Below are 27,815 nucleotides of genomic sequence, written 5' to 3'. Positions count from 1 at the left end.
TAGCTGATTGCAGGGTTACCGCGCCCATTTTCGCCGTTCGGTGGCCGGGAGAAGAAGAGAGTGACTACTGAGAAAGGGCGGCTAAACAGACTGGTGTCATAGACTAAGAGGAAGTGGCTTCTAAATGAAATATAAATCGGGCAAAGACATTAGTGGAAACCGATTATTGAGACTACAGTTGCAAATACAGGCAATCTGTCTCCCGTCTTCAGTAGGGAGTGGAGTGATTGTTTTCCCGGGTGCAGGTTGGTCCAGGTTATTGAAAAAAACTCGGACTGGGATTTGCAAACTAGCGGTTCACGGGCGTTAGTTGATGCGTGGATTGGAGGTATACACCGTTAGCTACCTTTTCCAGTCAATGCCAAATAAAAAAAAAGCCAACGCCAACCGAGAAAAAGGTAAGGGATGGTGAAATGTTGCACATTTGCAATTCAAACATACAATAGTGGGATTATTGGTCAATGTGTTAGATTAGCTAACTGCCCGGTGGTGGGGTCGTTGGCTAACGCGCTTTCGTTTCGCCGAGAGAGCTCTGCTTGCTTTCCAGTTGACAGTGCTAACTAGTTATACCGTTAGCAATGTAACGTTACAGTATGTGTTTAACTACACAGACTGTACAGTAGCCTACCTATATTTTACAGCTTGAGTTCTTTGCAGGGACGGATTGGACCCTGACAAATTCATGAGAAACGGACTTGGTAGCTAACTAACGTTACTGACAGCAAACACTTGAACCAGTTAACGTTAGTTTGCTAATTTAGCTAGCCTAGGTACACTGTTAGTTAGCTACACCTGTATCGAGCTACAACAATGTTGCCCAGATAGCTTAATTTCCATTCAACATATTATTCGTGCTTCGTTATCCCTAAAATTTACTTAAACTACATTATTTAACGTAGTTACTTGTTAGCCGGCTAACATTTTTGAGATGGACGACCATGGCCTAACTGCAGGCACTAGGTAGCTAACGTTAATTTGGAATCTGAGTGGTCAATTAGTCAGGCTAGCTTGGGTCCCGATAATGTTTATGGTCTGTGTTCAAATAAATTGAGGCATTGTTAAATATGCGCTTTTGGTGAAGTATGACCACATTTTCGACATTGCATTTGATTTGGCAACCCACACAGAACGTTAACGTCAGCTAGCTATACAGTTAACTGACGTTAACAAGACTAACTAACGACGTTAGCTAGCTAACGTTAGATGGTATTTATAACACTAGCTGCAGGTTGACTAAATCAATTTGTGCAATTTATCCCCCACCTTAACTGTAGCACAATTGCTTTCGTTGGCTTTTGTGCTGTACATTTTAATCAAATTAAATGGCTACTGCTGGCTTTAACGACACAGCTGTACTAGCTAACAAGGTAATTGGATTTTATTGGCCAGCAACACTCGCTAACTCCTTTTAGGTGCTGGAGTAACACGAGTCCAACACGGGGGCGACAGGAATGCTGAAACAGTATTCTGTATTACATTTTGTTGGCTCTTTTCTGTTTGATTCTTGTCGGCCCCCTCTTTCTGATAATCCACAGCGCACCCTGCTGAAAACGTCCCTTGTCTGATATACTGTAGCTAGCTAACGTTAGTTGGCTAGTGAAGTGTGTGCTAACGTGAGTAGTGTTGAGGTCACTGCTGTTGAACAGGGTTGTTTGGTTAAACTGTACATTCAGGCAATATTGTAAATCCAGATCTACATCTCGGTGCCTTTTCACATGTTGCATTAAATAGTGAGATTGCACATTATTTTCAAATGTAACATGAAATGAAACTGAATCCATCTTCATTGGTAGTAGTTAGCTAGATTTGATTCGTCAACCCTAGTAGGCCTACAAGCGGCAGCGAACAAGATGGCGTTTGCTGCCTCACAGGTTTCCATTGATGCAAGACATTAGTATGCCATCGGTTGAGGTGGTCAGTGTATCTGTGTTGGTAGTGGTAGCTACCCAAACCTTTTTTACAAACTTCGAATCCAGCTAAAAATAAGAATTCAATGTGAATTACATAAGAAATCTGGAAGTATACAGTGGAACCGAACCCATGTTTGAGAAGAGCAGTTCTTGCATTTGCAACATTGTATCAACTAAGAGTAGTAGTTGTTCAAACAAATATGGTAACCTCATCCGATTAACAGAGTGTACTTCATCGGGTTATTTTCAGGTGACATTCAAAATGGATGCAAATTGTGCTCTTGCGATTTTTTTTTTTTTACATTGGATGAACGGAGATGCACAGAGCTACAAAATGGTATATCATACACCGCATTTGAGGAACAATGGGAAAGTACTTCTGCTTTGAAAGTTGATAAAAGTGTAGTCTCACCTTTAAGAAAATGGCCTTTGAATGGTTTGCTACCTACACCACTTCAGCATTGTTCACACCCTCTAAGCTTTAGCCCCACCCATCTCTTTAAGGGTTGAGCCAAGCATTCTGTCCTAACAACAGTCTAGCACCCAAGCTAACTGGTTAACGTTGTCTAGCTTGCTAGCTACTTCCAGACACACATGAGAGAACAGCTCACTGACCATTTTGCTCGCACTAGTAAAATGCCACTTTTATGTTTACATACCCTAATTACTCATCTCATATGTATATACTGTACTCTATACCATCCACTGCATCTTGCCTATGCCGTTCTATACCATCACACATTCATATATTTTTTTTATGTACATATTCTTATTCATTCCTTTACACTTGTGTGTAAGGTAGTTGTTGTGAAATTGTTATGTTAGTTTACTCGTTGGTTATTACTGCATTGTCGGAAGTAGAAGCGCCAGCATTTCGCTACACTTGCATTAACATCTGCTAACAATGTGTATGTGACAAATAAAAGTTGATTTGGTTGGGCTGTTTTTATGTTATCCAGGGTGTTGGTGACTGCAACTGTGCTGCTGGCAACAATTTACGCTTTTTGCCCATGTTTACTGACACCGGCCATATTCAACAGGTGTTGAGCATTCATAAATTTGTCAGTTATTCTGCGCTCTGGTACACTCAGATGAGAGTGCTCTGAAATCGGAGTAGATAGCCAGAGTGAATTTACTAGCTACGTCTATCAACAGTTGTCGCAGTGACAATCTATTGAAATGGATACTTGCTTTGTTTGAAGATGTAATCCGGAGACCGAGGTTTTCCATCTCCTTAGCTATCATACTCTAATTCCACTGATTTCAAAACTTGGTCCTCCAGAAAGTGGAGCGCAACACTTATGCAGTTCTACTACGTGATATATATATTTTTAAACAGCGTTAGACAGGATTACCTACACATACTGACCAGCTCATAGACAAGTGTGCTACATGGCAGACTCATCTGAACTCATGTCCAGCCCACTCATCTCAGGCAATCATGGCTAGCGTGAAGGTTTCTGGATTTTTCTGTGGCTAAACCAACTAGGCTCGTAATTTAACAATTGTATTCCCTGTGCAGTCAAATGACATCAGAACAGGAGTGTTCCATGATCAACATTTGCACTAAAAGCTAGCTGTTAGGCAGGTTTTCATTTGTCACTGATGGTCTTGTGAATGTGCATGAATTGTCTGCAATGCCAGGGTAAACTTTACTGCAGGGTGGTTTTTTTTCTTCTGTGATACACCCAATTACATGTATTTAATCCAGATCATAATTGTTGCATGACAGAAGGTATGAATTAAAACCCCACCACCCTTATCCCAGATATGCGTTTTAAGCATTAGTTAATTTTGATAAAAGGACAACCTCGATAACAATCTTCTAAGTATGTTGTGTGGAAGAGACTAATCATACATGCTTTTTTTTCTGAGTGGAAAACAGATTTCTGACCCCGGTGTTTTTCCCAGCTGTTTTGTTAGTGGGCATAGATGGGATTAAATATTTACTGTCTGTTGGTTTGAGCTTTTAGGATTACAGGCTTGGTCAGTGATAGTGCTGTTTATGGTCTTTTCTATGATCCAGCTTTAGCCATATGACATTTGTTGCACTGATATTATAGTATCAAGCTTTCTACAAAACATAGGCCTACGTTTGGTCTTTTTAGTGCTTTATTAAGCAATTACTTGAACATTTTTACATGATAAAAGGCAGCTCAATCTAACTAGAGATAAAATACTGTAAAACTATTTGGTGGAATGTGCTTTGTGGCTGCCCGATCTGGCAAGCAAAATGTTGTTTTGATGACAACATTAATTTGCTTTGATTCTAGTGTTCCTTTTGTACATGTGTTTGCAAGGCACAACAAAAAAGAAACCAAGCCAAGCTCCTCATTGTTCTTCTACCTAAATTCCATTTTCCCTCTGTCTCATTCATTCAATTGCGTTCGGACCGCTCCCTCCACACACACGTGCTGAGTGCACACAAGCTCTGGTTAAGCCTACAGGAACAAATGCCTATTAAAAACCTACAGTGCATTTGGAAAGTATTCAGACCCCTTTTTCCACATTTTGTTACGTTACAGCCTTCTAAAATTGATAAAATTGTTTTTCCTCTTCAATCTACACACTACACCACAATGACAAGGCAAAACGTTTTTTTTTTTTTATGTTTGAGAAATTATAAATAAATAATTGGAGTCCACCTGTGGTAAATTCAATTGATTGGACATGATTTGGAAAAGCAGTATATAACGTCCCACAGTTGACAGTACGTTTCAGAGCAAAAACCAATCCATGAGTTTGAAGGAATTGTCCGTAGAGCTCCGAGAGAGGATTGGGTCGAGGCACAGATCTGGGGAAGAGTATAAAAAAAGGTCTGCAGCATTTGAAGGTCCCCAAGAACCCGGTGGCCTCCATCATTCTTAAATGGAAGAAGTTTGGAACCACCAAGACTCTTCCTAGAGCTGCCACCCAGCCTAACTGAGCAATTGGGGAAGAAAGGCCTTGGTCAGGGAGGTGACCAAGAACTTGATGGTCACAGAGTTCCTCTGTGGAGATGGTTGTCCTTCTGGAAGGTTCTCCTATCTCTGCAGCACTCCACCAATCAGGCCTTTTATGGAAGAGTGGCCAGACGGAAGATACTCCTCAGTAAAAGGGACATGACAGCCCGCTTGGCGTTTGACAAAAGGCACCTAAAGGACTCTCAGACCATGAGAAACAAGATTATCTGGTCTGATGACACCAAGGTTGAACTCTTTGGCTTGAATGCCAAGCATCACGTCTGGAGGAAACCTGGCACCATCCCTACGGTGAAGCATGGTGGTGGCAGCATCATGCTGTGGGGATGGTTTTCAGCGGCAGGGACTGGGAGATTAGTCAAGATCTAGGGAAAGATGAACGGAGCAAAGTACAGAGATCCTTGATTTAAAACCTGCTCAGGACCTCAGACTGGGGGCGAAGGTTCACCTTCCAACAGAACAACGAATCTAAGCACACAGCCAAGACAATGCAGGAGTGGCTTCGGGACAAGTCTCTGAATGTCCTTGAGTGGCCCAGCCAGAGCCCGGACTTGAACCCGATCAAACATCTTTGGCGAGACCTGAAAATGGCTGTGCACCAACACTCCCCATCCAACCTGGCAGAGCTTGAGAGGATCTGCAGAGAAGAATGAGAGAAACTCCACAAATACATGTGCCATCTTGTAGCGTCATACCCAAGAAGACTCAATGCTATAATCGCTGCCAAAGGTGCTTCAACAAAGTACTGAGTAAAGGGTCTGAATACTTATGTAAATGTGATAGTTCAGGTTTTTTTGCTTGGTCATGGGGTATAGTGTGTAGATTGAGGAAAAAAAACTATTTAATACATTTTTAGAACAAAGCTGTAACTTAACAATGTGGGAAAAGTCAAGGGGTCTGAGTTCTTTCCGAATGGACTGTATGTATAACTTTGAGCTGGATTGCCTGTCTTAGACATTAGTTTGTTATTGAATTTCCATTGAGGCTGCTAGCTAAATATGCTATTACTTGTGCTAATTTTGTTAGCATTCTGGTAATGTTTTTTTTTTTGGTGCCCCCTTGTGTACTAAGCCGGTAATACTGTACATCCCGGGATGAGAAGACGTTATGTAAATCTGGATACTGCCCAACCCCAGAATACGGTGTGTATGTAAACTGAACAGGGTTCAATGACTATGTTCATATGGCAGCAGGGTAGAGTGCCAGGTAATGACAGTGAGATTCTGCTCTAAGAGGTGAATGTATTGTCTGCCTGCATGGAAACAAGCACATGACAACATTTAAGGTTGAAAGAAACGTGAATTATAGGGAGCAGAAATGCTGTGTTCGAGATTCTGTGCTCGTTTGATTTTCTTGTCACAACAGTTTGGTTGTTGTTATTATGCCCAAATCCCATTGGAACCAGCAGACTCAGGCTGCCCTAAAGAGACCTCTGATCAGTCAGTAAGCCACACCTCAAGGCTTTTTGCCACAACTCCCTGCTTATCATGCAGTCAGCTGACCCTGATCAGGCGCTTGAAGAAATGATGGGGGGCATAGAAACTCCTCACAGTAATGGCTTATGGACAGACTCCAAGAGCATCTGGTTCACCCACATTTCATTTTTTCCCCAATTGTTTTCTTACCCTGAGGAAGTGCAGGGATGAAGTGTGACTGTCCTACATTTAGTCTTGAGCAGCTTCTGAATTGTGTGCCCAAATTGACTCAAAGGAACGTAAAACCAGGCGTTAACATCAAACTCAATGAATGAGATCTTTGGACAAATGCCAGTGCAGAATTGGAAGAGTTTAATTACATTTTATCCCTGCCATGATTAACAGTGACATTCTATGTCCCACATTCTGATACAACAGTAATTAGTGCTTTATACTGCATTATAGGTCTAGGCCTAGTGTCTCCCTCCTGATTCATATTAGTCACTCTTCTCATGTTAAGGTTAATTCAATGCACAATTTCTTCCTTGATGTCTCTAGGAAGGCTGTATTGGGAAGTAGTCATGGAATTAAAGGTAGACTTGGTGACATGACGTGGATACAGACAGTTAATAGCATAGTGGGACAATTTCTGCAACAACTAAGAGTGAAGCACGAGGCTCAACTTTTCCACTTTTTGGTGCCCTGGCTACGATGCTCTAACAGCGTGATGCAAACCCGCGCACATACTGTGTGAGTGACTGCTTGCATCTCGCTCATCTTTATCTGCGGTGGTCCTCGTAATGTCATATCGCTGAGTCTGCCTTTAACATAGGGCCGTGACGATACCAGTATCGGAAATTTTTTTCTCTCCCCGTGGCAAAAATGAAATCCCAAAGATCAAAATCTGGTCATTTAAAAAACCTGCTGTATGTAAGATTGTGTGCTATAAGCTTAGATGATAAATGCATGTGACTCGATGACATGATGTTTGTTTCTGACATTTGTGCTGTTTTCCTTAAGTGAAATCCGCTTGGTGTTTTGTTTCCTTGCCATATTAACGAGTATTGCGATACTGGTATTGTACTGGCCTTTAACAGTGATACTTTTTATCAGCAAGACTAGAAGATGAATGTGCAACAACTAGCTAGATATGAGGGCTAGCCAATTGGAGAGGACCTTCCAGGATGAGGTGGTATGTTTTTAGAGAACATCCTCAGTCTAGCACTCAAATTCTTGGGGACCGTACTGAGTGAAATCTTGTACGTGACGTAAGGGGATGGGGTTAGTTAGCTAAGAGGAAGAACTCAAGCTAAAATGAAAGGTTTTTATTATTTGGTTTTCTGTTAAAATAATACAACAAAATTATAGAATAATAGTCCTATGTATGTATGACTGCTAGGGCTGGGCGATTTTAAGTTATATCTACTGCAGTCATTTCTAAATGCCAAAACTAATTCCAGAGGTGGTTTCGTTTCGAAGCGCCAATGAACAGGCATTTTACTTGTCTGTAAAGGAATACTGCTTCTGAAGCGCGTCATTAGGTGACCAGAACTGTGAATCAAATCATCTTGAGCTGCCTGTGCACAGACCATGCTCTCCTAAAAAAAAAAAGTAGTTTAACGTTTGTTAAATAACGTGACTTACCAAGACATTTAGTGGAAAGAGGACATCTTCCACCAGGAATCGGCTCCTAAGACTCAGTTCTTTTGGAACAGTATAGACTGATTTAGTTTTTGTACTGCCGAGAACATGAACACTCGGGACTGCAGGGGGAGGCGCAGGTTGGCCACCAGGCAGACTGTCAGAACCGTGCACTTGGCCTATCTATTAGAATGCTGTGTTTTTGCAGTTTCTTGGCTTGCAATGTCTCGTAATTTCAGTAAAGACTGGCCAAACATCAATGACTAGGCTAGGATATTTTACGCTTAAACAAACCGAAGATTGAACACACACTTGGATCTTTAGCAAAGAGCAAGAGCTGGTGAGCTAGCAACATTGATTTTGTGAGGAGGAAAACAATTCTCTTAATGTTTAAGGGTCTCAATTTAGTTAACGTTTAAATATTCACACCCCTAGTTCTTATCTTTTTTATTTTTTCATTCATTTTCAATTAGGCTAATCCAATTTTATGGTAATGTCAGGTCTAGACCTGTGTCCTGCATTACTGTTACCTTTCACAATGCAGGTGTGTGGATCATCTCTCCATTCACAATTCAGAGCTTTTTTTTTCTCTCAAATGTGATCTGAAATAGAGGGAAAATGTACTTATGTAATCTGATAGTCATGTTGGTGTACTAATAGGTATTTGGGAGGCTTTTTCTTGGTGCAGTATTTCCCCTATAATGAATCGGTTAGATGGTAGGTATCAGTGGCATTTTTATTTTACGTGTGTACTGCTCTTTTTCCGCAAATGCTTTAGCAGTTCTTGAAAATGACCTAGGCGGCCTATGTGCTTCCTATGGCCATGTTTGTAATTACTTGACTAATAGGAAGATCTGGCGCATTTGGCTACTATTTTGGTTAAATTGTGTGTTGAGGTTGCCCTGAAGAGTGTGATCAGATCAGCCTGTATCTATATACATGGTTTATTGATCACTTGGCAGTTGACACCATTGGTTAAACCAGTGAGCATCCAGATCATTGGCCAGTCATGTCTTAACAGGACTTGGCTAAAGTGTCTCAGGATTATGTCACTAACATTGAGATGGGACTGAGTCAGAAGCATGGTTGTGTGAGGGCAGGGGGCAGGAGAGGCGTTCTAAGAGTGTATGGGCTTGCTGCACTGGCCAAGCCAACAGAAGTACTGTAATGTAGGCTATGGGAGTGTGAGCCTGAACTAGCCAAAGAAACAGTGTCAGTGCGGATGCACTTCTTCCTATGACACTATCTGTCATGTAGCCTAATGGCTACACAATACGTTTCCCTGTGGAGGGAAAGTTGCTACTACTTTTCTGGCTGTGAGTTCTTTGAAGAGGACAATAAAGTCCATCTGCACATCTATTGTGCAAATATGTGTCATTAGCCTGTTCATTGAAGAGCGACACTGCTTTATGAAAGAATTTGCCCTGTCCTTGATGGACGGGTGATTCCATGTATCACCTTTTCTGGAAAAATGTATATCTGGCCTTGTTTGTCTGAATTGGGCCATTTCAAATGTGCTTTTACAGCACAATGAAGGGATGAGATGAATATGGTCAAAATGGTATTGAAAGTTGATTACACATTTTCCAAGCCAGGCTATTTTTATTAATGATTTATCATATACTTATTGTTCATTATTTAGTACTAGTTAGTGATGCACTGATATGACATTTTTGATCGATATCCAATATTTTCCTTGCCAAAAAAAAACAATACCGATATTTAGAATTTTAGCTGCCTTTTATAAGCATTCTAGTACAGTTAAATAATTAACACACACAGATGGACGAAGCGGTCTAAGGCACTGCATCTCAGTGCAAGAGGCGTCACTACAGTTCCTGGTTCGAATCCAGGCTGTATCACATCCGGTTTTGATTGGGAGTCCCATAGGGTGGCGCACAATTGGCCCAGCGTCGTCCGGGTTTGGCCAGGGTAAGCAGTCATTGTAAAAAATCATTTGTTCTTGACTGACTTGCCTAGTTAAAGGTTACACACACCACACTGACCAAAAAGTTATTTTGTTTGCATTTACATATGTCCCCATTACCAGTAAAACATAATCAAATCCTATTTCTTTCACTTACTTGGTATGCTGTTTCGTCGTTTCATTCTCAACCAGGATTTCTCATACTATGGAACGCTGTTTGGGTCTTTAAAGGCGTGTTAAATAACACTATTTAACGTGTCAAATAAGCTTGTTGACATATCAGGACCTGACTATGACTGCACGTCACATAATAATTTAATGCGTTCATACATTTATGTAGTTATTACACAATCGCTCGTATTTATGTCTCGATACCATGATGCTGGTAAAGTTGTCTCGTGCACCTACAGTACTGGTCATAAAAAAAGCTAGCTAGCTCATGGATGCAAACAATGTTCTTCCCCAAAAACATAGCAAAACGACAATCTGTTTCCGTAGCTATAGTTAGCTAAGTGTCATCTAAAAAACCCTAATTTATGAGTTCTTATTTGGTTAATTGTGGTCGGACACATCTATGTGAAGCTAGCCACAATAGTGGATTTTGCGGTTAGCCTTCAAAATAAGTGTCATTGACCGTGATGCAAATCAATATAAATAGTAGAATTTTACCATAATTGAATAGATCATGCTAAATGAGGTTGGAATGGGGGAGGGGATATCTTGGGTATTGAGTAGGCTGATACTGCATTTAATTGATCCCCAATCCTTAGGTAAAGATGTACAGTGCAATATGAATGTCAATAGGATAAGAGCGTCTGCTAAATGACTTAAATGTAAATGTAAATAGGGCTGACCGGGGAGGTGATTTCACTCAGTCCCAGTCCCGTGGTAAGACCTACAATGCTAATATTTGCTCAAACTCTTCACAGTTGTGTTCTGTGGGTGTCACCGAGTAGACTGATATTGCATTGCTTCACATTCCAACTTTATTTTAACATTATCTAGCCTAAATATGGCATGATTCCACCAAGTGTAACCATCTACATCACTTTCGAAGCGGTACTTTTATTTTGAAGGCAAACCACAAATTCCACTATTGTGCCTAATCCTTATTGTGGCTAGCTTCATAACACAACCCAGTCTGGTCAAGCATCACTAGCCAGATGAAGCTAGCTGGTTGCTTATAACGTTAGCTTTTGGCAACAGGGTTAAGTAGCTGGCTAGCTATTTATTTTCATGAACTGAAGTTAAATTTCAATAGGCGATCAAGTGGCAGCCTAGCTAATACTTACTCACAAGGATTCCAAAATCATTGCTAAAAAGATTGAAAATGACTGCAGTTTCTACTGGTCATTGTTTTCAGGCTGGTTGTATTGGTGCTAGCTAGGTAATGTAAACTCGTACATCGCCTTGGTCCGTACAATTGCCCTTATTTTAGCGCCCCAAAAACGTAATACTTCCAGGTCAACTGTAATGTCAATACCATTGTAAAGCACAATTTCTCCCCTTTCCAACAGAATCAATTACATGACCTAAACACTGCCCGTTTCTGCATAATTCAAGCAGGCAATGAACCACTTCGGGTCTTTTAAAAAAAAAATAGCGGGTGGGGAAGCGAAACTAATCCGTGATTGTGAGAAGGAGAGATGTCGTGTGGGGGAAATTGCTTTTTTTCACTCGATCCGTCCAACTTATCACCTTATCGCCTCTAAAATGTAATTAAAACACTAAAGAGTTTATATAATGTGTCATTACATACCTATTTGAAGGTTTGTGTCGAATTTGAATCGGGTATTTAGGGCGGTGTTAAAGTGATCTTAGAAGTAAACAGCGGCTTTGAGAATGATGATTGCATGCAATGATGACAGAAAAAAATGACTAGGTATTCCCCCCTTACCCCCGTCACTGTCCATTTTCTTGTTTTTAAAGGATGAGAGAAGTGCGACACCTGGTGGAGAGAGTTTGTAAGACAGAAATAGTTGCTTTATGCTTGCTGTACGTTAAGACATGACACGCCACGATGTAACGGAGGGTCCGTTCTTTTAAACTTTTCTCCAATACTATAGAGCCATTACCATGTCGATCGACGCTTGAATAGAAACCTAGTTCACACCCCCGATTTTGAAGTCAACACAGTCGCTACAGTCCCATTTAGTTTTCTTTGTAGCCTCGTTTGAATGTTGCGGTTGCGCACATTTGTACGGAATGGGGTGAGTTTACGTTACCAAGCTAAAGCTAGCTACCCCAGAAGTTGCGGTCGAACAAATAATGCTTTATTACCAACGCGGTATTGTAAATACGTCGTTCGTGGCCGGTGTTTACAGACTTTTTTTTGTACATCTTTGACTAGGAATGGGTACAGAAACCCGGTATTAAACGGGCCCCGGGTCTAAATTATGAAAGAGCGTAGTATTGATAAGCTCCGACGTTATCGGTTCTGCTTTCGGTACTAGAGAATACATAAATGTTATCTTGGACATTTTATCTTACCAACCGTTTCTGATTTGCAATAATATTATGACATTTGTCTGATGTATGTTCACTATTCCCAATCCAGAAGAGAGCTCTCTCGCGCGGAGCCTGTCTTTCACACGCTACAGCACACACAGCACCCTGCTCTTAATTAGTGACGATGGCGGAGAGAGCTTAACGTTCAAAAGTGTGGTTACACTTCACCAGCGTCGTTGCCACAAGACTTGCTTGTAAGGGCGGAAACACAAGCAATCTATCCAAACATATATGGAAAGTGCATCATGTACAGGTAGAGAAATGCACAGTTTGACTGGCTAGCTCGTGGCTCATCTCTCGTTGTCCGATCTACGTTAGGTATGTATGCTAGCCCACACACGGAGTTAACTCAATTATGAGAACATGGGTTCATGATCAAAAGGAACCATTAGCCAGCTGATTGTTTCGCTCTGAGTGCGTTCTTAAATTCAATTACCCATTTAAAGATTTTGCTACTTTTTTGTTAAAGTTGCAGCTACAATGAACCAACCCACTCCTCCCTCTAATACCGCTGGTCCATGCCAAAGACGAGCCCAAAGCCCCTTCAAACTGGCAGCTAGTGGGAAGATGACTGAGGAGAGGGTGAATGAGTGCCACCTAGCTGTGACGAAGTTCATAGTGAAAGGCCTACACCCCTTTGCAACAGTGGAGTCCAAGGGCTTTAGGTAACAGTCAGTATATATTGAGTTGTATTAATCTTTAGGATCTAGTAGAATATAAGGGTTGTATGTTAGTCCCATCACTCCACAATACACAATAATTCAATAGTGATAATTCAACACATGAAAACAATCATTTTTTTTTACTGTAGGGAGATGAGCAATGCACTCACCCCCAAATATACCCTCCCTCCAGGAGTTACCTTGGTGACACATTAATTCCTACCTGGTATGGTGTAGAAAAGGCCAATGTGATCACTGAGCTGAAGGACGTGGCAAAGCTGGCCATCACATCAGACGGGTGGACCAGCCTCTCAGGACCACTATCTCACTGTTACAGTGCACTGCACTATACAAGCCAGGGCAGTGTACAAATCGCAAATTGGCGAAGTAGTGGCAGAGGAGATCTGACACTGGATGAGTTTGAGATAGAGCCGAGGAGGATTGTAGCTGTGACTGTTGATAATGCTGGCAATATGGATGTTGCCATCAAGAGGCTACACATCCTAAAAATAGGATGCTTTGTGCACACATTGAATCTGGCAGCGCAGAAAATCTACAAAGTGACTTCCATTGATAAATGGGCAGCCTGAATCAGAGCAATGGTTGTGTGGTTCAAGAGATCCTCGATGTCCAAAACAGTCTTGAAGGAAAAGCAGCAGCTCCTTGGTAAGAAGCCAGTTCAATCTAAAGTATTATTTTGAAATTCCCACATTTAACAATTTAATTCAATATTCAAGTGTCCGGTAATGTAGTTTTTTGTTTCAGGCTCTCCGCATCACTCACTCATCCTTGATGTCAAGACCAGATGGAACTCTGTCTAATGATAGAGAGATTCATGGAGCAGTATCCAGCGATCCAAGCAGCACCCTTGGACCCACAACTGAGAAAAGCAATGACCAAGGACAACCTGGACCGTCTGAAGGACGAGAACTTCCATAAGGCTGAGGAGTTTGTCCAGCTCATGAGAATCCTCTATACATCCACACTGTGTGTGTCTTGTGAAAATAATGCCACCTGTGGACAAATCATACCCATCCTCCAAAAACTGGAAAAGCACTTCATTGTGAAGCATGAAGATACGTTTGTGGCAACCATCAAAGAGATGGTATGGGAGAACCTCTCCGAGCGCTATCAGGATGACATTCAATCCTTCCTGCATGAGGCCACAGCAATTTAAAGGGAGGCCGCTGAGTGACGCCACCTGGGACAGGCTGAGGAAGGCAACTGTTGAGGCCAATGTGACAGGAGCAACATCAGGGCTGTCAGAGGAGCCGGAGCAGACAGACACAGAGCACCAGCAACAGGAGGAAATGGAGGAGACAGTCCCTCCATTGTACAAAACAAGGAGTGCCTTGGAGGAGCTGTTCTCAGAGGAGGACATGGAGTTGAGGTTGACGATCCAACAGGACACCTCGTCCCTCAGCGAGCGTGTTGACCTAGAGGTCGAGCTCTACAAAGGCCATCCCTATGGCTGAAGATCCTGTGATGTGGTGGTGGAAGAAGAGAACTACTCTGCCCCTCACAAACATTGCAAAAAGTTCCCTCTGTGCTCAAGCCTCCTCCACCCCTAGCGAGAGGGTATTTTCTACTGCAGGGAACACAATAATCCAGGAGAGGTCCTGGCTTCTGCCAGAGAAGGCAAATATGTTTATCTTTCTCCAGAAGAACTGCGAAGAACTGTTAGTCCTTTTGCAGCCTACCTACATTCCCCACCCGTGTTGCTCTATACCACTGTTTTCTTTTGCCGGGAAATATTGTTTATTTCATTTGTTTTACATTTCTATCACAACATAAGTCTATGATAGTGATTTGTTCAAAACATTGCTGTTTCTTCTGCTGTAAATATTATTTTAACATTTATTTTACATTTCAGAAAATAAAGAAATTTTAATTCTGTTAGAACCATTAAGAATACCGTTAAAGTACCGGATCAATAAGCAGTATCGGTAAGAGTAGTGGTACCGTTAAAATCTTTACGATACCCATCCCTAGCGTTGACAGTGCTACTGATAGTAGTGGTGGCGCTTGGCTTGCACACGCAAATTCAGAACACACAACAGTCTGTAAATAGAACTGTGTTATTTGACGTGTCAAATTAAAAGCTTATTTAACGCGTCAAATAGTGTTATTTGACTCTGCAGTGACGCTATTACTGTGTAACTCCGGTAGGGAAACATACGTGGCAGTGCTCGACCAGTCGGCGAAGGCCAACATCACCCACGACCGAGAATGGTTGATTGCCAAGTGCAATGAATTCCATTATCTTGCTGCTAATGGATTTCGCCTTTGAGTTGTCTCGCTGAAATTTTCTTACTCTTTCAAATGGCTGCTCGGCATGTTGACTGCTCGATCCACACAGCAGACATTGTGGGCGAGGTTAGGAATGCTGTGTTGCATGTGTGACGCAAAATATTACGTAATGTACCTTTTTATATAGGTATGCACGTCAGCTTTGACATTAGTTTTGCACATCGGCGTTAAACTAGACCTCGGGCCGATACCGATGTTGGCATTTTTAGATAATATCGGCTGATTCCGATATATCCTGTATCCATATTTAGTACCATAAATGATGTCTGAGGGATGTCAGTTGTTTTCTGAGACAGACTTTCCCCCCCCCTTCTTTCAGATCAACAAGTGTCCCGGCAGCTGGAGCGAGGCAGACATACTAGCAGGGGAAAATGAGTGAACTGGACCAGTTACGCCAGGAGGCTGAGCAGCTCAAAAGCCAGATCAGAGTGAGTGTTAATCCCTCCATCTACCATCAATGGGGCAGGAGCAATTGTTCAAAACGTACAGAAATTGTGTATTTCAGCACTATTGACTCGATTGCAACGAACACACAGAACTTAACCTGCTCCTGCAGGTTACTGCTGGCGTTCTTAACTCTACTAACGTGAGATTACATGCAGCTGCGGCCTAAACTAACCTTGATTGCAACAAAAAAAACATTGGAATAAAACTGGTAGGCCAGGTGTTCTGACGCGTTACGGTGTCAAGCCTGCTTGATACTAGACAGTGGATAATGCATGGGAAGTAGTCATTGTCTGCGTTCACTACTCCCGCCCCAATTAAATAATGTCTTATCGGTAACAACAAAATTGAAATTTTAAAGATGAATTGAAGACTGACATACTGTAAAACTTCAATTAATAGCTCAGGTGTTTATTTGCATCAATCACTGAACACAACCGGCGCTTATTAGATACAGGCTTCTATTTGAGCCAGACGTCAATGGCTTAAATACGGAGCTATCGAGGCCAGGCTTTTCTACTGTTAAGGAAAATCGACAAGTCTTCTTGACGTCAACATTCTAATAAATATATTTCATACAGGCCTACGCTATTGCAGAAATGTGGTTGTGGGACTAACACTTCACATGTTGCGTGTATAGTTTGTTAGCTAGAAAATTATGCTCCAGACAGTCTGAGGCAGTGTGCTATGCAATCATCCTACTCCAACTATTGGCAGGGATAATGTGGCATTTCTTATTTGTCAGCATGAATGAAATTAGTGGTTCCTGCCTTGATGACTGTTATATTTACACTACTTGTCCTATAGATTTTTGTAGTAAATTATTACTTGGAATAAACTGATAGCTAAAACGCTCCTTTTCCAGGAATTACATGCTAGCTACTGATAACTAGCTAACTAGCAAGCTAGCTACAATACTAAGGTTCCTGTGTTCTAAGTTGGGAGTCATTTATAGCTTGCGTTGATGGTATGATGTTTATAACTAAATGGTTCGATTGCAAATAAATAGATACTCGGACAGAGATCTCTCTGGATCCGTCATCACCAAACTGTCTACTACCATAGATACGGATAACGTGATTGGCAGACGTGATCAGTAGGTATAGTACACAAGTTTTGATTGGTTTACAGTGTAGTACTCTGCTGCGTTTGCCTATCCAGCTAGCGAACATAAGTATTTAGAACTGAAATGTGTTCAGTATAATACAGTTACACTATGTAAAAAAAAAAATATATATATATATATATATATTTGTTTTTAATAAAACGCTTCTCCTTCGACATACTACGGCCCACCACCTACTGAGCAGGCTGACTGGCTGCACCATTCTCACTCGTTGCATCTATTGTATCCACCGTAGTTGAGCCGACCATGTAATTTCATCCATGGCAATGATGTAGCTCTCCTTTATCATCTTCTGTTCAATCTTTACGGTACTCATGACATTCACTCGTAAACAATTCATTTAGAAATAGGAGTTTATTTGCTGAAATGTGTGCCGATGCCTGGTAATTAAAAGGATCCGGTGGCTACTCACCGCTTTTATTAAACATTTTACGGTATTAGAACTGAATTAAAATGATTTGACAGGAAATGTAGTCTGTCAATTACAATGATTTAGTTAACATGTTTTAATTGCGTATAATTACTATGCCTACATCGAGGCTAATCTTATGCAAAAATTAAGTCATTAATGAACCACTTTTTATTGAATTTCCACATAGTAAAGCGATATAGAATGCAGCAACGGGTGACAGACGATTTTAAATATCATTATAAAACTAAGCACTTTGCATGGTTAACTACTTCCAGGGCCTCCTGAGTGGCGCAGTGGACTAAGGCGCTGCATCGCAATGCTTGAGGCGTCACTACAGCCACGGGTTTGATCCCAGGTTGTGTCACAGCTGACCATGACCAGGAGACCCATGAGGTGGCGCATAATTGGCCCAACATCGTCTGGGTTAGGGGAGGGTTTGGCTGTCCGGGATTTCCTTGTCCATCGCGCTCTAGCGACTCCTTGTGGCTGGCCGGGCGCCTGCAAGGTGACTTCAGTCGCCAGTTGTATGATGTTTCCCCCGACAGGTTGGTGCGGCTGGCTTCCGGGTTAAGCGAGCAGTGTGTCAAGAAGCAGTGCAGCTTGGCAGGGTCGTGTTTCGGAGGACGCGTGGCTCTCGACCTTCGCCTCTCCCGAGTCCGTACGAGAGTTGTAGCGATGGGACAAGACTGTAACTACTGATTGGATATCACGGAATTGGGGGGGAAAGTACCCCAAAAACATATAATTTTTTAAAATTAGCTTCCAAATAATGTCTTTCCAATCAAGACATTTTCGTTTCTTCAATAAAGTATAATATGCTACAGTAGGCCTACTGGCCTTGTAGTCTTGTAAGAAAATATAATGGTTCACTATTGAGCGTTCATGTTCTACAAATAAATCTCCTCTGCACACAACAGGGAATATTACTCTTAACTACCAGCCTAACCACAATGTTTTCTTAATTATATAATTTGTGCAAGAAAGAGTGGGAGGCCCCAGTGCACAACTGAGAAAAAGGACAAGTACATGTTTAGTGTCTAGTTTGAAAAACAGACGCCTTAAGTCCTCAACTGGCAGCTTCATTAAATAGTACCCACAAAACACCAGTGTCAACGTCAACAGTGAAGAGGCGACTCTGGGATGCTGGCCTTCTATGCAGAGTTCCTCTGTCCAGTGTCTGTGTTGTCCTTCTTTAATCTTTTATTTTTATTAGGCAGTCTGAGATATGGCTTTTTCTTTGCAACTCTGTCTAGAAGGCCAGCATCCCGGAGTCCCCAGTAGAATTGGAGAAACTCCCCAAATACAGGTGTGCCAAGCTTGTATAGTCATACTCAAGAAGACTCAAGGCTGTAATCTCTGCCAAAGGTGCTTCAACAAAGTACTGAGTAAAGGGTCTGAATACTTATGTAAATGTCATATTTCTGTTTTGTAAATATTTATTCAAACCTGTTTTTGCTTTGTCATTATGTGGTACTGTGTGTAGTTTGAGGGGGGGGATATTTAATCCAGTTTAGAATAAGGCTGCAACGTATCAAAATGGGAAAAGTCAAGGAGTCTGAATACTTTCCGAATGCACTGTAAACATTGGGTTGTTATTTGACCTGAAATGCACAAGGTCCTTTTTTTCTGGACATTTGTATAATTTTGACACAACAAAATTGCACGTCAAAAATTCAAAGTTCTATTTTAGTGCCTGGCTACGCAGACGTGCGCGAGCAGTTTGGATGAAATGATTGAATAACGTGTATGTGTAAATGTATTTTGCAGTGTGGTCAGCATGTTAGTCTGCTCAAGAAGCAAGATTTAAAATGTTCCGATAATACCCACCAGAGGGCAAAGTCATCTAGCAAAATGTTAGCTACAATCAGGACTTAAAAAGAACGCGGATGCCGGGGTTACGGAGTGGTAAATCGATGTTGGGTGAAAGTTGCAATTGAGATTGGGTGATTGATGGTTTAACGAGACCTCAGCAAGCGATAATCTAGTGGAAAGCGGTGGTTGCAATTGGCCCATTGAATTGCCATTTTGCTCTCATAATCAAGTCTCAACATTGTCATAACAAAGCTACACCATCTTCAACATCTTATTTTATTTAATACATTTGTGTGATGGTTAATTATCGTCCTACTTTTTCAGGATGCCAGGAAAGCATGTGCAGATGCCACACTATCACAGGTATAAAAAAAAGTATTTATATTGGGCTCTTTTACCTGGGGATATCCAAAACATTCAACACGATCTGCTATCGATGGCATTATGTAACAGTCTTTTTGTGTTTTGCAGATCACTGCCAACATTGATCCTGTTGGCCGTATTCAGATGCGCACAAGACGGACACTGAGGGGACATTTGGCTAAGATCTATGCCATGCATTGGGGCACTGATTCCAGGTAAACCCAAGTATAATTTTTATAGTGTTTTTTGCAAACTAGGGATTTTTTTTGCAGTGACAAATAGTTGAATGACTCCCGTTGTCAAGTGTAGAAGTTGGTATGGTATACATGTGTATGAACTTTGGCATGAATTGGTGATTCTATGATTCCACATGATATACAGTAGTCATAGTGGGAGAGCTTTAAATGTAAGTAGGTGTTATGACTAAGCATGTGTTGCTATTATTGTCACGTTACAAGGCAAAGCAGTCTTGATAAATTGCTTTTAGTCTGCTATTTCATGCAGAAAGGAGTTATTGTTAAAAACAAAAGTATACTTACTATTTCTCATAGGGAAACTGTTATACCATGACCTTACATGTTTCTACTCTTTCTTCCAGGCTCTTGGTCAGTGCTTCCCAAGATGGTAAACTCATCATTTGGGACAGCTATACCACAAACAAGGTCATATACTTCAGTGGCTTACCTTTCAAAGCTCTGCACTATACGTTTCCATTGCAATTCTAGGCGTTGCATTCAGTCCCTTCAACCATTCTACTTCAGTTTTTTTAAATTTACCTACGCACCTGCTATACGAGATTATTACTTCAGGTGTGCAAAGGTGTCATGTTTTTTGTTTTATTTTGTCACCTTGCAGGTCCATGCCATTCCTCTACGCTCTTCCTGGGTCATGACCTGCTCATATGCACCTTCAGGAAACTACGTGGCCTGTGGAGGTCTGGACAACATCTGCTCTATTTACAACCTGAAGACACGCGAGGGGAATGTACGTGTGAGCCGGGAGCTCGCTGGACACACAGGTAGACTACATTTTCTGTTTGGTGGCAGGGTTTTTCTTCCGTTTTGTTTTCCTATGAAATCCATATCTTTTGTTTTCTTCTACCTAAACTACTGTGGGAACACTTCTGAAGATTTTTTGTTGTAATGTGCAAATGATATCTCTCAATTCCAGGTTATCTGTCCTGCTGTCGCTTTGTTGATGACAACCAGATTATTACAAGCTCTGGAGATACCACTTGGTAAGTAAAGGAATTACTCCCCCTCTGGGGATGCTGCACTCTGTCTATTTTCAATACTACAACACTGTTCATTTTCCTGAAGTGGATTAGATGTGCATTTGGATAGAAACTCATGCTTGTTTGACTAGATGTTAATTTTTTTTACAGTGCCCTTTGGGATATCGAGACTGGCCAGCAGACAACCACGTTTGCTGGGCACAGCGGTGATGTCATGAGCCTCTCCTTGGCCCCCGACACAAGGCTATTTGTCTCAGGTGCTTGTGATGCCTCCGCCAAGCTCTGGGACGTCAGAGAGGGCATGTGCAGACAGACCTTCACTGGGCATGAGTCTGACATCAACGCCATATGTGTAAGGGCAGCATCCGTTATCAATACATACGTCTATGCACATATATTGGCAATTATTGTACTTTACATAATGCCATTCAATCAAAATGTATACATTTTACTTTGATTCAAAAAATGTATTTGATACAAATTATTATTATTATTAAGTAAAATATAGTCAGTATATTATACCCTTTACTGTTGTCTCTAGTGATGGTGGGGAAAAAATAGATAGTTATCGCAATATTATTTTGGATGACATTATGTCCATACTTTGACTCCAAAAAAATCTATCTAGAACTAGACGGCTGTGCCTGTACCAAAACTCAGTCATTTTTCATCCTATAGCTTGTTCTCATCATCTTTTTAAATAGTGAGCCAGCATGTTTTCAGCACATTTTATTTCCATCCCTGATCAAAACTCCTTTTCTCATGCTCTTGTCTCTCTGCAGAAGGCATATAGTGAACATTATGTTTGGAACATCAAATTGAATCGCAATACATATAGAGTCATGACAAATGCAATACATATCGTATCGGCACCTAAGTTTCGTGATATCGTATCGTGAGATCCCTGGGAATTCCCAGGTCTTATAGTCTCAGTAAGTCATTATTGTGTGATCTGATCTGTGCGTTACAGTTCTTCCCCAATGGCAATGCCTTTTGTACGGGCTCTGATGATGCCACCTGCAGACTCTTCGACCTTCGTGCCGACCAGGAGCTGATGTGCTACTCGCATGACAACATCATCTGTGGCATCACCTCTGTTGCTTTCTCCAAAAGTGGTCGTCTCCTCCTGGCTGGATATGACGACTTCAACTGCAACGTTTGGGACACACTGAAGGCTGACCGTGCCGGTGAGTCACTGATTTTTTAAAATGTTTTACCTTTTATTTAACTAGGCAAGTCAGTTAAGAACAAATTCTTATTTTCAATGACGGCCTAGGAACAGTGGGTTAACTGCCTTGTTCAGGGGCAGAACAACAGATTTGTACCTTGCCAGCTCGTGGTTTTGGACTTGCAACCTTTCGGTTACTAGCCTAACGCTCTAACCACTAGGCTACCCTGCCACCCCCCTGAGCAGAGTTTGCAATAACGAAGGATATTTTCCCGCATAAAAAAGCTGGACAAATATTTTGCTGCGTTTTTGTAAACTCCGATCCAAAATACTTCTTATTGTCATTTCTGCTCGGCTTCAGTCACAGTTCGCTCCAAATCGTGAATATAAAAGAACACATTTTGTGATTCAGTTGCACTTCTCCAATCAGATGAGAGATCTTTTCTCTCGTCTTGACCAATCAGACAGCGCTCAGACTGATTATGTACAGTACTTTTCTCCAGTGTTGTCTTTTTTTCCCGGTAGCAAGTTAAACGGCAAGATTAACTTTAAGCAACTTTCATTGCAAGCTAATTTACTTGTGTGGCTGCTAAGCCGAATAGTGTTGCACTTTTGTTGTCATCCAATGAAAACGTGAAACAAATTTTTTGGGGGTTGTGAAGATAAAGTACAGTTGCAGGCCCCTGGTCGCTCTAACGAAGCAACAACTAAAAAACACGACTTTGAATATAAAATGCAGGTGAAATGGTTGAAAACACATTCTTTGAATGGTCTGCGTTTTGAAAATGCAGTTTTCTGAAAGCTAATGCGACCCCTGCAGAGACGTCTCATTGCACACCAAGCATGCATGTCGCAAAGTTTATCTTGTACACATACACTGCTCAAAAAAATGAAGGGAACACTTAAACAACACAATGTAACTCCAAGTCAATCACACTTCTGTGAAATCAAACTGTCCACTTAGGAAGCAACACTGATTGACAATACATTTCACATGCTGTTGTGCAAATGGAATAGACAAAAGGTGGAAATTATAGGCAATTAGCAAGACACCCCCCAAAACAGGAGTGATTCTGCAGGTGGTGACCACAGACCACTTCTCAGTTCCTATGCTTCCTGGCTGATGTTTTGGTCACTTTTGAATGCTGGCGGTGCTCTCACTCTAATGGTATCATGAGACGGAGTCTACAACCCACACAAGTGGCTCAGGTAGTGCAGTTAATTCAGGATGGCACATCAATGCGAACTGTGGCAAAAAGGTTTGCTGTGTCTGTCAGCGTAGTGTCCAGAGCATGCAGGCGCTACCAGGAGACAGGCCAGTACATCAGGAGACGTGGAGGAGGCCGTAGGAGGGCAACAACCCAGCAGCAGGACCGCTACCTCCGCCTTTGTGCAAGGAGGTGCACTGCCAGCGCCCTGAAAAATGACCTCCAGCAGGCCACAAATGTGCATGTGTCAGCATATGGTCTCACAAGGGGTCTGAGGATCTCATCTCGGTACCTAATGGCAGTCAGGCTACCTCTGGCGAGCACATGGAGGGCGGTGCGGCCCCACAAAGAAATGCCACCCCACACCATGACTGACCCATCGCCAAACCGGTCATGCTGGAGGATGTTGCAGGCAGCAGAACGTTCTCCACGGCGTCTCCAGACTCTGTCACGTCTGTCACATGTGCTCAGTGTGAACCTGCTTTCATCTGTGAAGAGCACAGGGCGCCAGTGGCGAATTTGCCAATCTTGGTGTTCTCTGGCAAATGCGAAACGTCCTGCACGGTGTTGGGCTGTAAGCACAACCCCCACCTGTGGACGTCGGGCCCTCATACCACCCTCATGGAGTCTGTTTCTGACCGTTTGAGCAGACACATGCACATTTGTGGCCTGCTGGAGGTCATTTTGCAGGGCTCTGGCAGTGCACCTCCTTGCACAAAGGCGGAGGTAGCGGTCCTGCTGCTGGGTTGTTGCCCTCCTACGGCCTCCTCCACGTCTCCTGATGTACTGGCCTGTCTCCTGGTAGCGCCTGCATGCTCTGGACACTACGCTGACAGACACAGCAAACCTTTTTGCCACAGTTCGCATTGATGTGCCATCCTGAATGAACTGCACTACCTGAGCCACTTGTGTGGGTTGTAGACTCCGTCTCATGCTACCACTAGAGTGAGAGCACCGCCAGCATTCAAAAGTGACCAAAACATCAGCCAGGAAGCATAGGAACTGAGAAGTGGTCTGTGGTCACCACCTGCAGAATCACTCCTGTTTTGGGGGGTGTCTTGCTAATTGCCTATAATTTCCACCTTTTGTCTATTCCATTTGCACAAGAGCATGTGAAATTTATTGTCAATCAGTGTTGCTTCCTAAGTGGACAGTTTGATTTCTCAGAAGTGTGATTGACTTGGAGTTACATTGTGTTGTTTAAGTGTTCCCTTTATTTTTTTGAGCAGTGTATATTAGTCAAAAACAAACATGTCCTGGAAAGGTTTTAGTCAAAAAGACTTGTCTACTACAATTTGACGTTTATTTTAACTTTATCGTGTCAGTATAATGAAACTGCATCATTCCCAGCATCCTTGTAGATCCCCGGCACAAAAAGTCCTTAGACTAATGCTATGGTGCTGTTTTAGGTGTGTTGGCTGGACATGACAATCGTGTTAGCTGCCTGGGAGTCACTGATGATGGCATGGCAGTTGCAACAGGATCCTGGGACAGTTTTCTGAAGATCTGGAATTGAAACCTGAAGGTGCTTTCCCTTTTTGTATTGCTCAGCCTTAGCTACTTGTATACAGTGCATTGTTCGCTATAGTTCAACCCTGACTCGCTCTTTGCACTTTTTATTTTTCAGATGTAATTTTGAACTCAAGTTGACTGGAAGACCATTTACAACAACTTAAGAATGTAAAATTTTCAGAGCATCTTCTTCAACACCGTTTTAAACTGACTTGGAAACCACAAAAATGAAGGGAAACCAATGCCTTTCCTACACAAAGAAGAGCACAATTGTTTATCACCTAGTTTAAAAGATTTCCTGTGGTATCAAACTTGTGCATTCCTTCTTGGACCATTTATGTTACCTTGAATGAAAAAACAACACTATCATCCCATGCAAATGTATGCGTCTCAAAAGCAAATGTTGGAGCATAATTGTACAAATATTTAACTTTTTTTTTTTTGTTGAAGAATTATATTCTCTGAAGGTTATAGTTTTATTCAATGGCTTTCGTTTGTCATGTTTCCTCGGTGGTTTTAGATATGTTTTAAAATGAAAGCTTTTCATTTTAATCTAATTTAATCATGTAAGAAAGATTGGACAAAATAACATGAAGAGAGCTTGAAAGCAAAAGCTTGACCAGATTACATGAGCAGCTTTCAGAACGTTTCTATGATGTATTTATATAATAGCGGTTTGTTTAATCACAGCTTTTTTTGCACAGAAAATAAAATTTGCTTCAACTAATATTGTTAACTAACCAAGCACATGCTTTACATTGTGATGAACGCTCATTCCAAAGCAAAAGGGTATGAGTAACTTATTTTCAGTTAACCCCTTCAGTTAACTCTTGTTATTTGGGTGGGGTTTAGAATGGGGTTCTGTTATTTTTGGCAAGGCTGGATTTAGTTAAATGGGTGGGGGATTCTTTTATTTTTTTTTGTCCACTTCTCAGTGATGGACCTCACCTGACTAAATAGACAGACCCTTCCTGTGCTTGGAACTGCATTTGCTATTCTGTGAATGAAATGTACAAATCAATGTCTGAAAATAATGATCTGAAATGTCATGTTTTTTTGGGTCTGCCATGGGTTAATTTAGGCGTGCATGCTGTAGAATTGCTTTCCAATGTGCAAAGGCCCAAGTCGTCTGTCTTTTTTGTAAGGATAGTAACCTGTTAACTATAATTTGAACTTTATTCAAGGTATTTTTGGCTAGACTCTGCATACATTTATGTACTTACACTGGCAAGGCTATGCACCAGAGAATTAAGTGAAGAATGATTTCCTATTGACTGCAGACTCTGAAATATGCTTACCAGTTCTAATGATGCCACTTTTTATAATTCATAAAGGAATGATTGGGAGCTCTGTTGGGTGGTTCACACAATCTCACCTTTAAATTTTCACAACCAATGGAACAAAACACATTCTCAGATTTCTGTGCATACTATAATTTTTGTAATATTTTTTTCTTTGTCTTTTAAATTTGTCAAAAAGCATCTGAAAGACAGATTTTTTTTTTTCACTGTATACAGAAGCACTTTCTTTAGTTGTGACTTTTTTCTGCAATGTACAATAAATGTGCTGTATTTGTGTGTGGCCACAAGTAAAATGAATTGCAATTCAATTGAGATGGATTCCCTTTTCTCCTTCCATTGATAAGATAGAGCTCTGCATCCTTGTACTCTTCACCTTTTTTTTTTGTATTTTATTTCAGGATGTTGGTGTACCACAGCGAGCTGGATGCAAGATAGATAATGTACTGTTATTGAAAAATGTAATAAAAAGATGTTTGAGGTGTCTCTTGTAAATTTATTCTCAGATTACTTGTTGTAAATGTTCTCTCCCATATGTACATTTACTATGTTGCCTGAGTAAAGAAATGATCCATGCAAATAAGGAGAAAAGAACCCTACACTAAATGTTCACATTCCAACAAAACAAATTTGTAGCACAATAGGAAACTCAACTAGCATGGTTTTACGTCGTTTCAAGTTTTGATGTCTCATGCATAAGAACCATGAAATGACTTTCTTGCTAACTCAAAACCCAACAGTGCAATAATCAGTAACGATGTATTACTAAAAAGCAACACGAGAAATATGAAATACAAAGTATAGTCAGTTTAAATGTGTGTATTATGTGCGAGTGAGCAAATGATGGAGTTAGTGTGTGGGGCACTGAGTGCATCGACTGCAAATATTGAAATAAAAGGTCATTAAAAGATACAAGATAAACTCAGTCCATATAGCTATTTTGTTAGCCAATTATCAGTTGTTCAAGAGCCTGTTTGTGTCAGACTTGATGCACCGGTACCTTTTGCAGTGCGGCAAGCTCCAGTGATGTACTTGGCTATCCGCACAATGCTCTGTAGCGCCACGCGATCGAGGGCGGTGCTATTGCCATACCAAGCAGTGATGCATCCAGTCAATATGCTCTCAATGGTACAGCTGTAGAACCTTTTCTGGATTTGAGGACCCATGCCAAACTTTTTCAACCTCCTGAGGGTGAAGAGACACTGTCGCTCCTTCACTACTGTGCATGTGTGTTTGGACCATTTTAAGTCTTTAGTGATTTGGACACCAAGGAACTTGAAGCTGTCTACCTGCTCCACTGCTGCCCCGTTGATGTGGATAGTGGTGTGTTCGTGCTCCCTGTTTCCTGTTGTCCACGATCAACTCCTTGGTCTTGTTGACATTGAAGAGGTTGTTGCTCTGGCACAGCACTGCCAGGTCACTGACCTTGTAGGCTGACTCATCGTTGCCGATGGTCAGGCCTACCACCGTTGTGTTGTCAGCGAACTTGATAATGGTGTTGGAGTCATGTGTGGGTGAACAGGAGGGGACTAAGCACACACCCCTGTGTTAAGGGTCAGCGTGGTGGAGGTGATGTTGGCTACCTCCCCACCTGGGGTTGGCCCGTCAGGAAGTCCAGCATCCAGTTGCAGAGGGAGGTGTTCAGACCCAGAATCCTAAGCTTAGTGAAGAGCTTGGATGGGACAATGGTGTGGAACGCTGAGCTATAGTCAATGAACAGCATTCTCACATAGTTATTCCTCTTATCTAGGTGGGTGAGGGCAGTGTCGTCTATGGATCTGTTGGGGCGGTATGCAAATTGAAGTGGGTCTAGTGTGGCTGGGATGGTGGAGTTAATGTGGGCCATAACCAGCCTCTCAAAGCACTTCATGATTACAGAAGTGAGTGCTACAGGGCGGTAATAAT

General features: G+C 41.7%; 1 protein-coding gene across 2 annotated transcripts; it reads left to right on the top strand.

Annotated features, from left to right (window-relative positions):
* The first annotated feature begins 17 nt into the window (after positions 1 to 17).
* On the top strand, positions 18 to 26,394 carry LOC129814951 (guanine nucleotide-binding protein G(I)/G(S)/G(T) subunit beta-1-like). 2 transcript variants are annotated; one of them, XM_055868125.1, is made up of 11 exons: positions 18 to 398; positions 15,653 to 15,761; positions 19,452 to 19,490; positions 19,599 to 19,705; positions 20,089 to 20,152; positions 20,346 to 20,508; positions 20,661 to 20,727; positions 20,875 to 21,076; positions 21,695 to 21,911; positions 24,510 to 24,625; positions 24,728 to 26,394. In XM_055868125.1, the coding sequence occupies exons 2-10, from the start codon at positions 15,705 to 15,707 to the stop codon at positions 24,614 to 24,616; spliced, it is 1,023 nt and encodes a 340-aa protein (XP_055724100.1). In that variant the 5' UTR covers positions 18 to 398; positions 15,653 to 15,704; the 3' UTR covers positions 24,617 to 24,625; positions 24,728 to 26,394. The 2 variants fall into 2 exon arrangements, with proteins under 2 accessions (XP_055724100.1, XP_055724101.1); XM_055868126.1 differs by lacking the exon at positions 15,653 to 15,761.
* The last annotated feature ends 1,421 nt before the right edge of the window (positions 26,395 to 27,815 follow it).

Source organism: Salvelinus fontinalis, chromosome 18 (genome assembly GCF_029448725.1).
Source record: "Salvelinus fontinalis isolate EN_2023a chromosome 18, ASM2944872v1, whole genome shotgun sequence".
Lineage (NCBI taxonomy): Eukaryota > Metazoa > Chordata > Actinopteri > Salmoniformes > Salmonidae > Salvelinus > Salvelinus fontinalis.
This window is presented reverse-complemented; position numbering and strand designations above follow the sequence as displayed.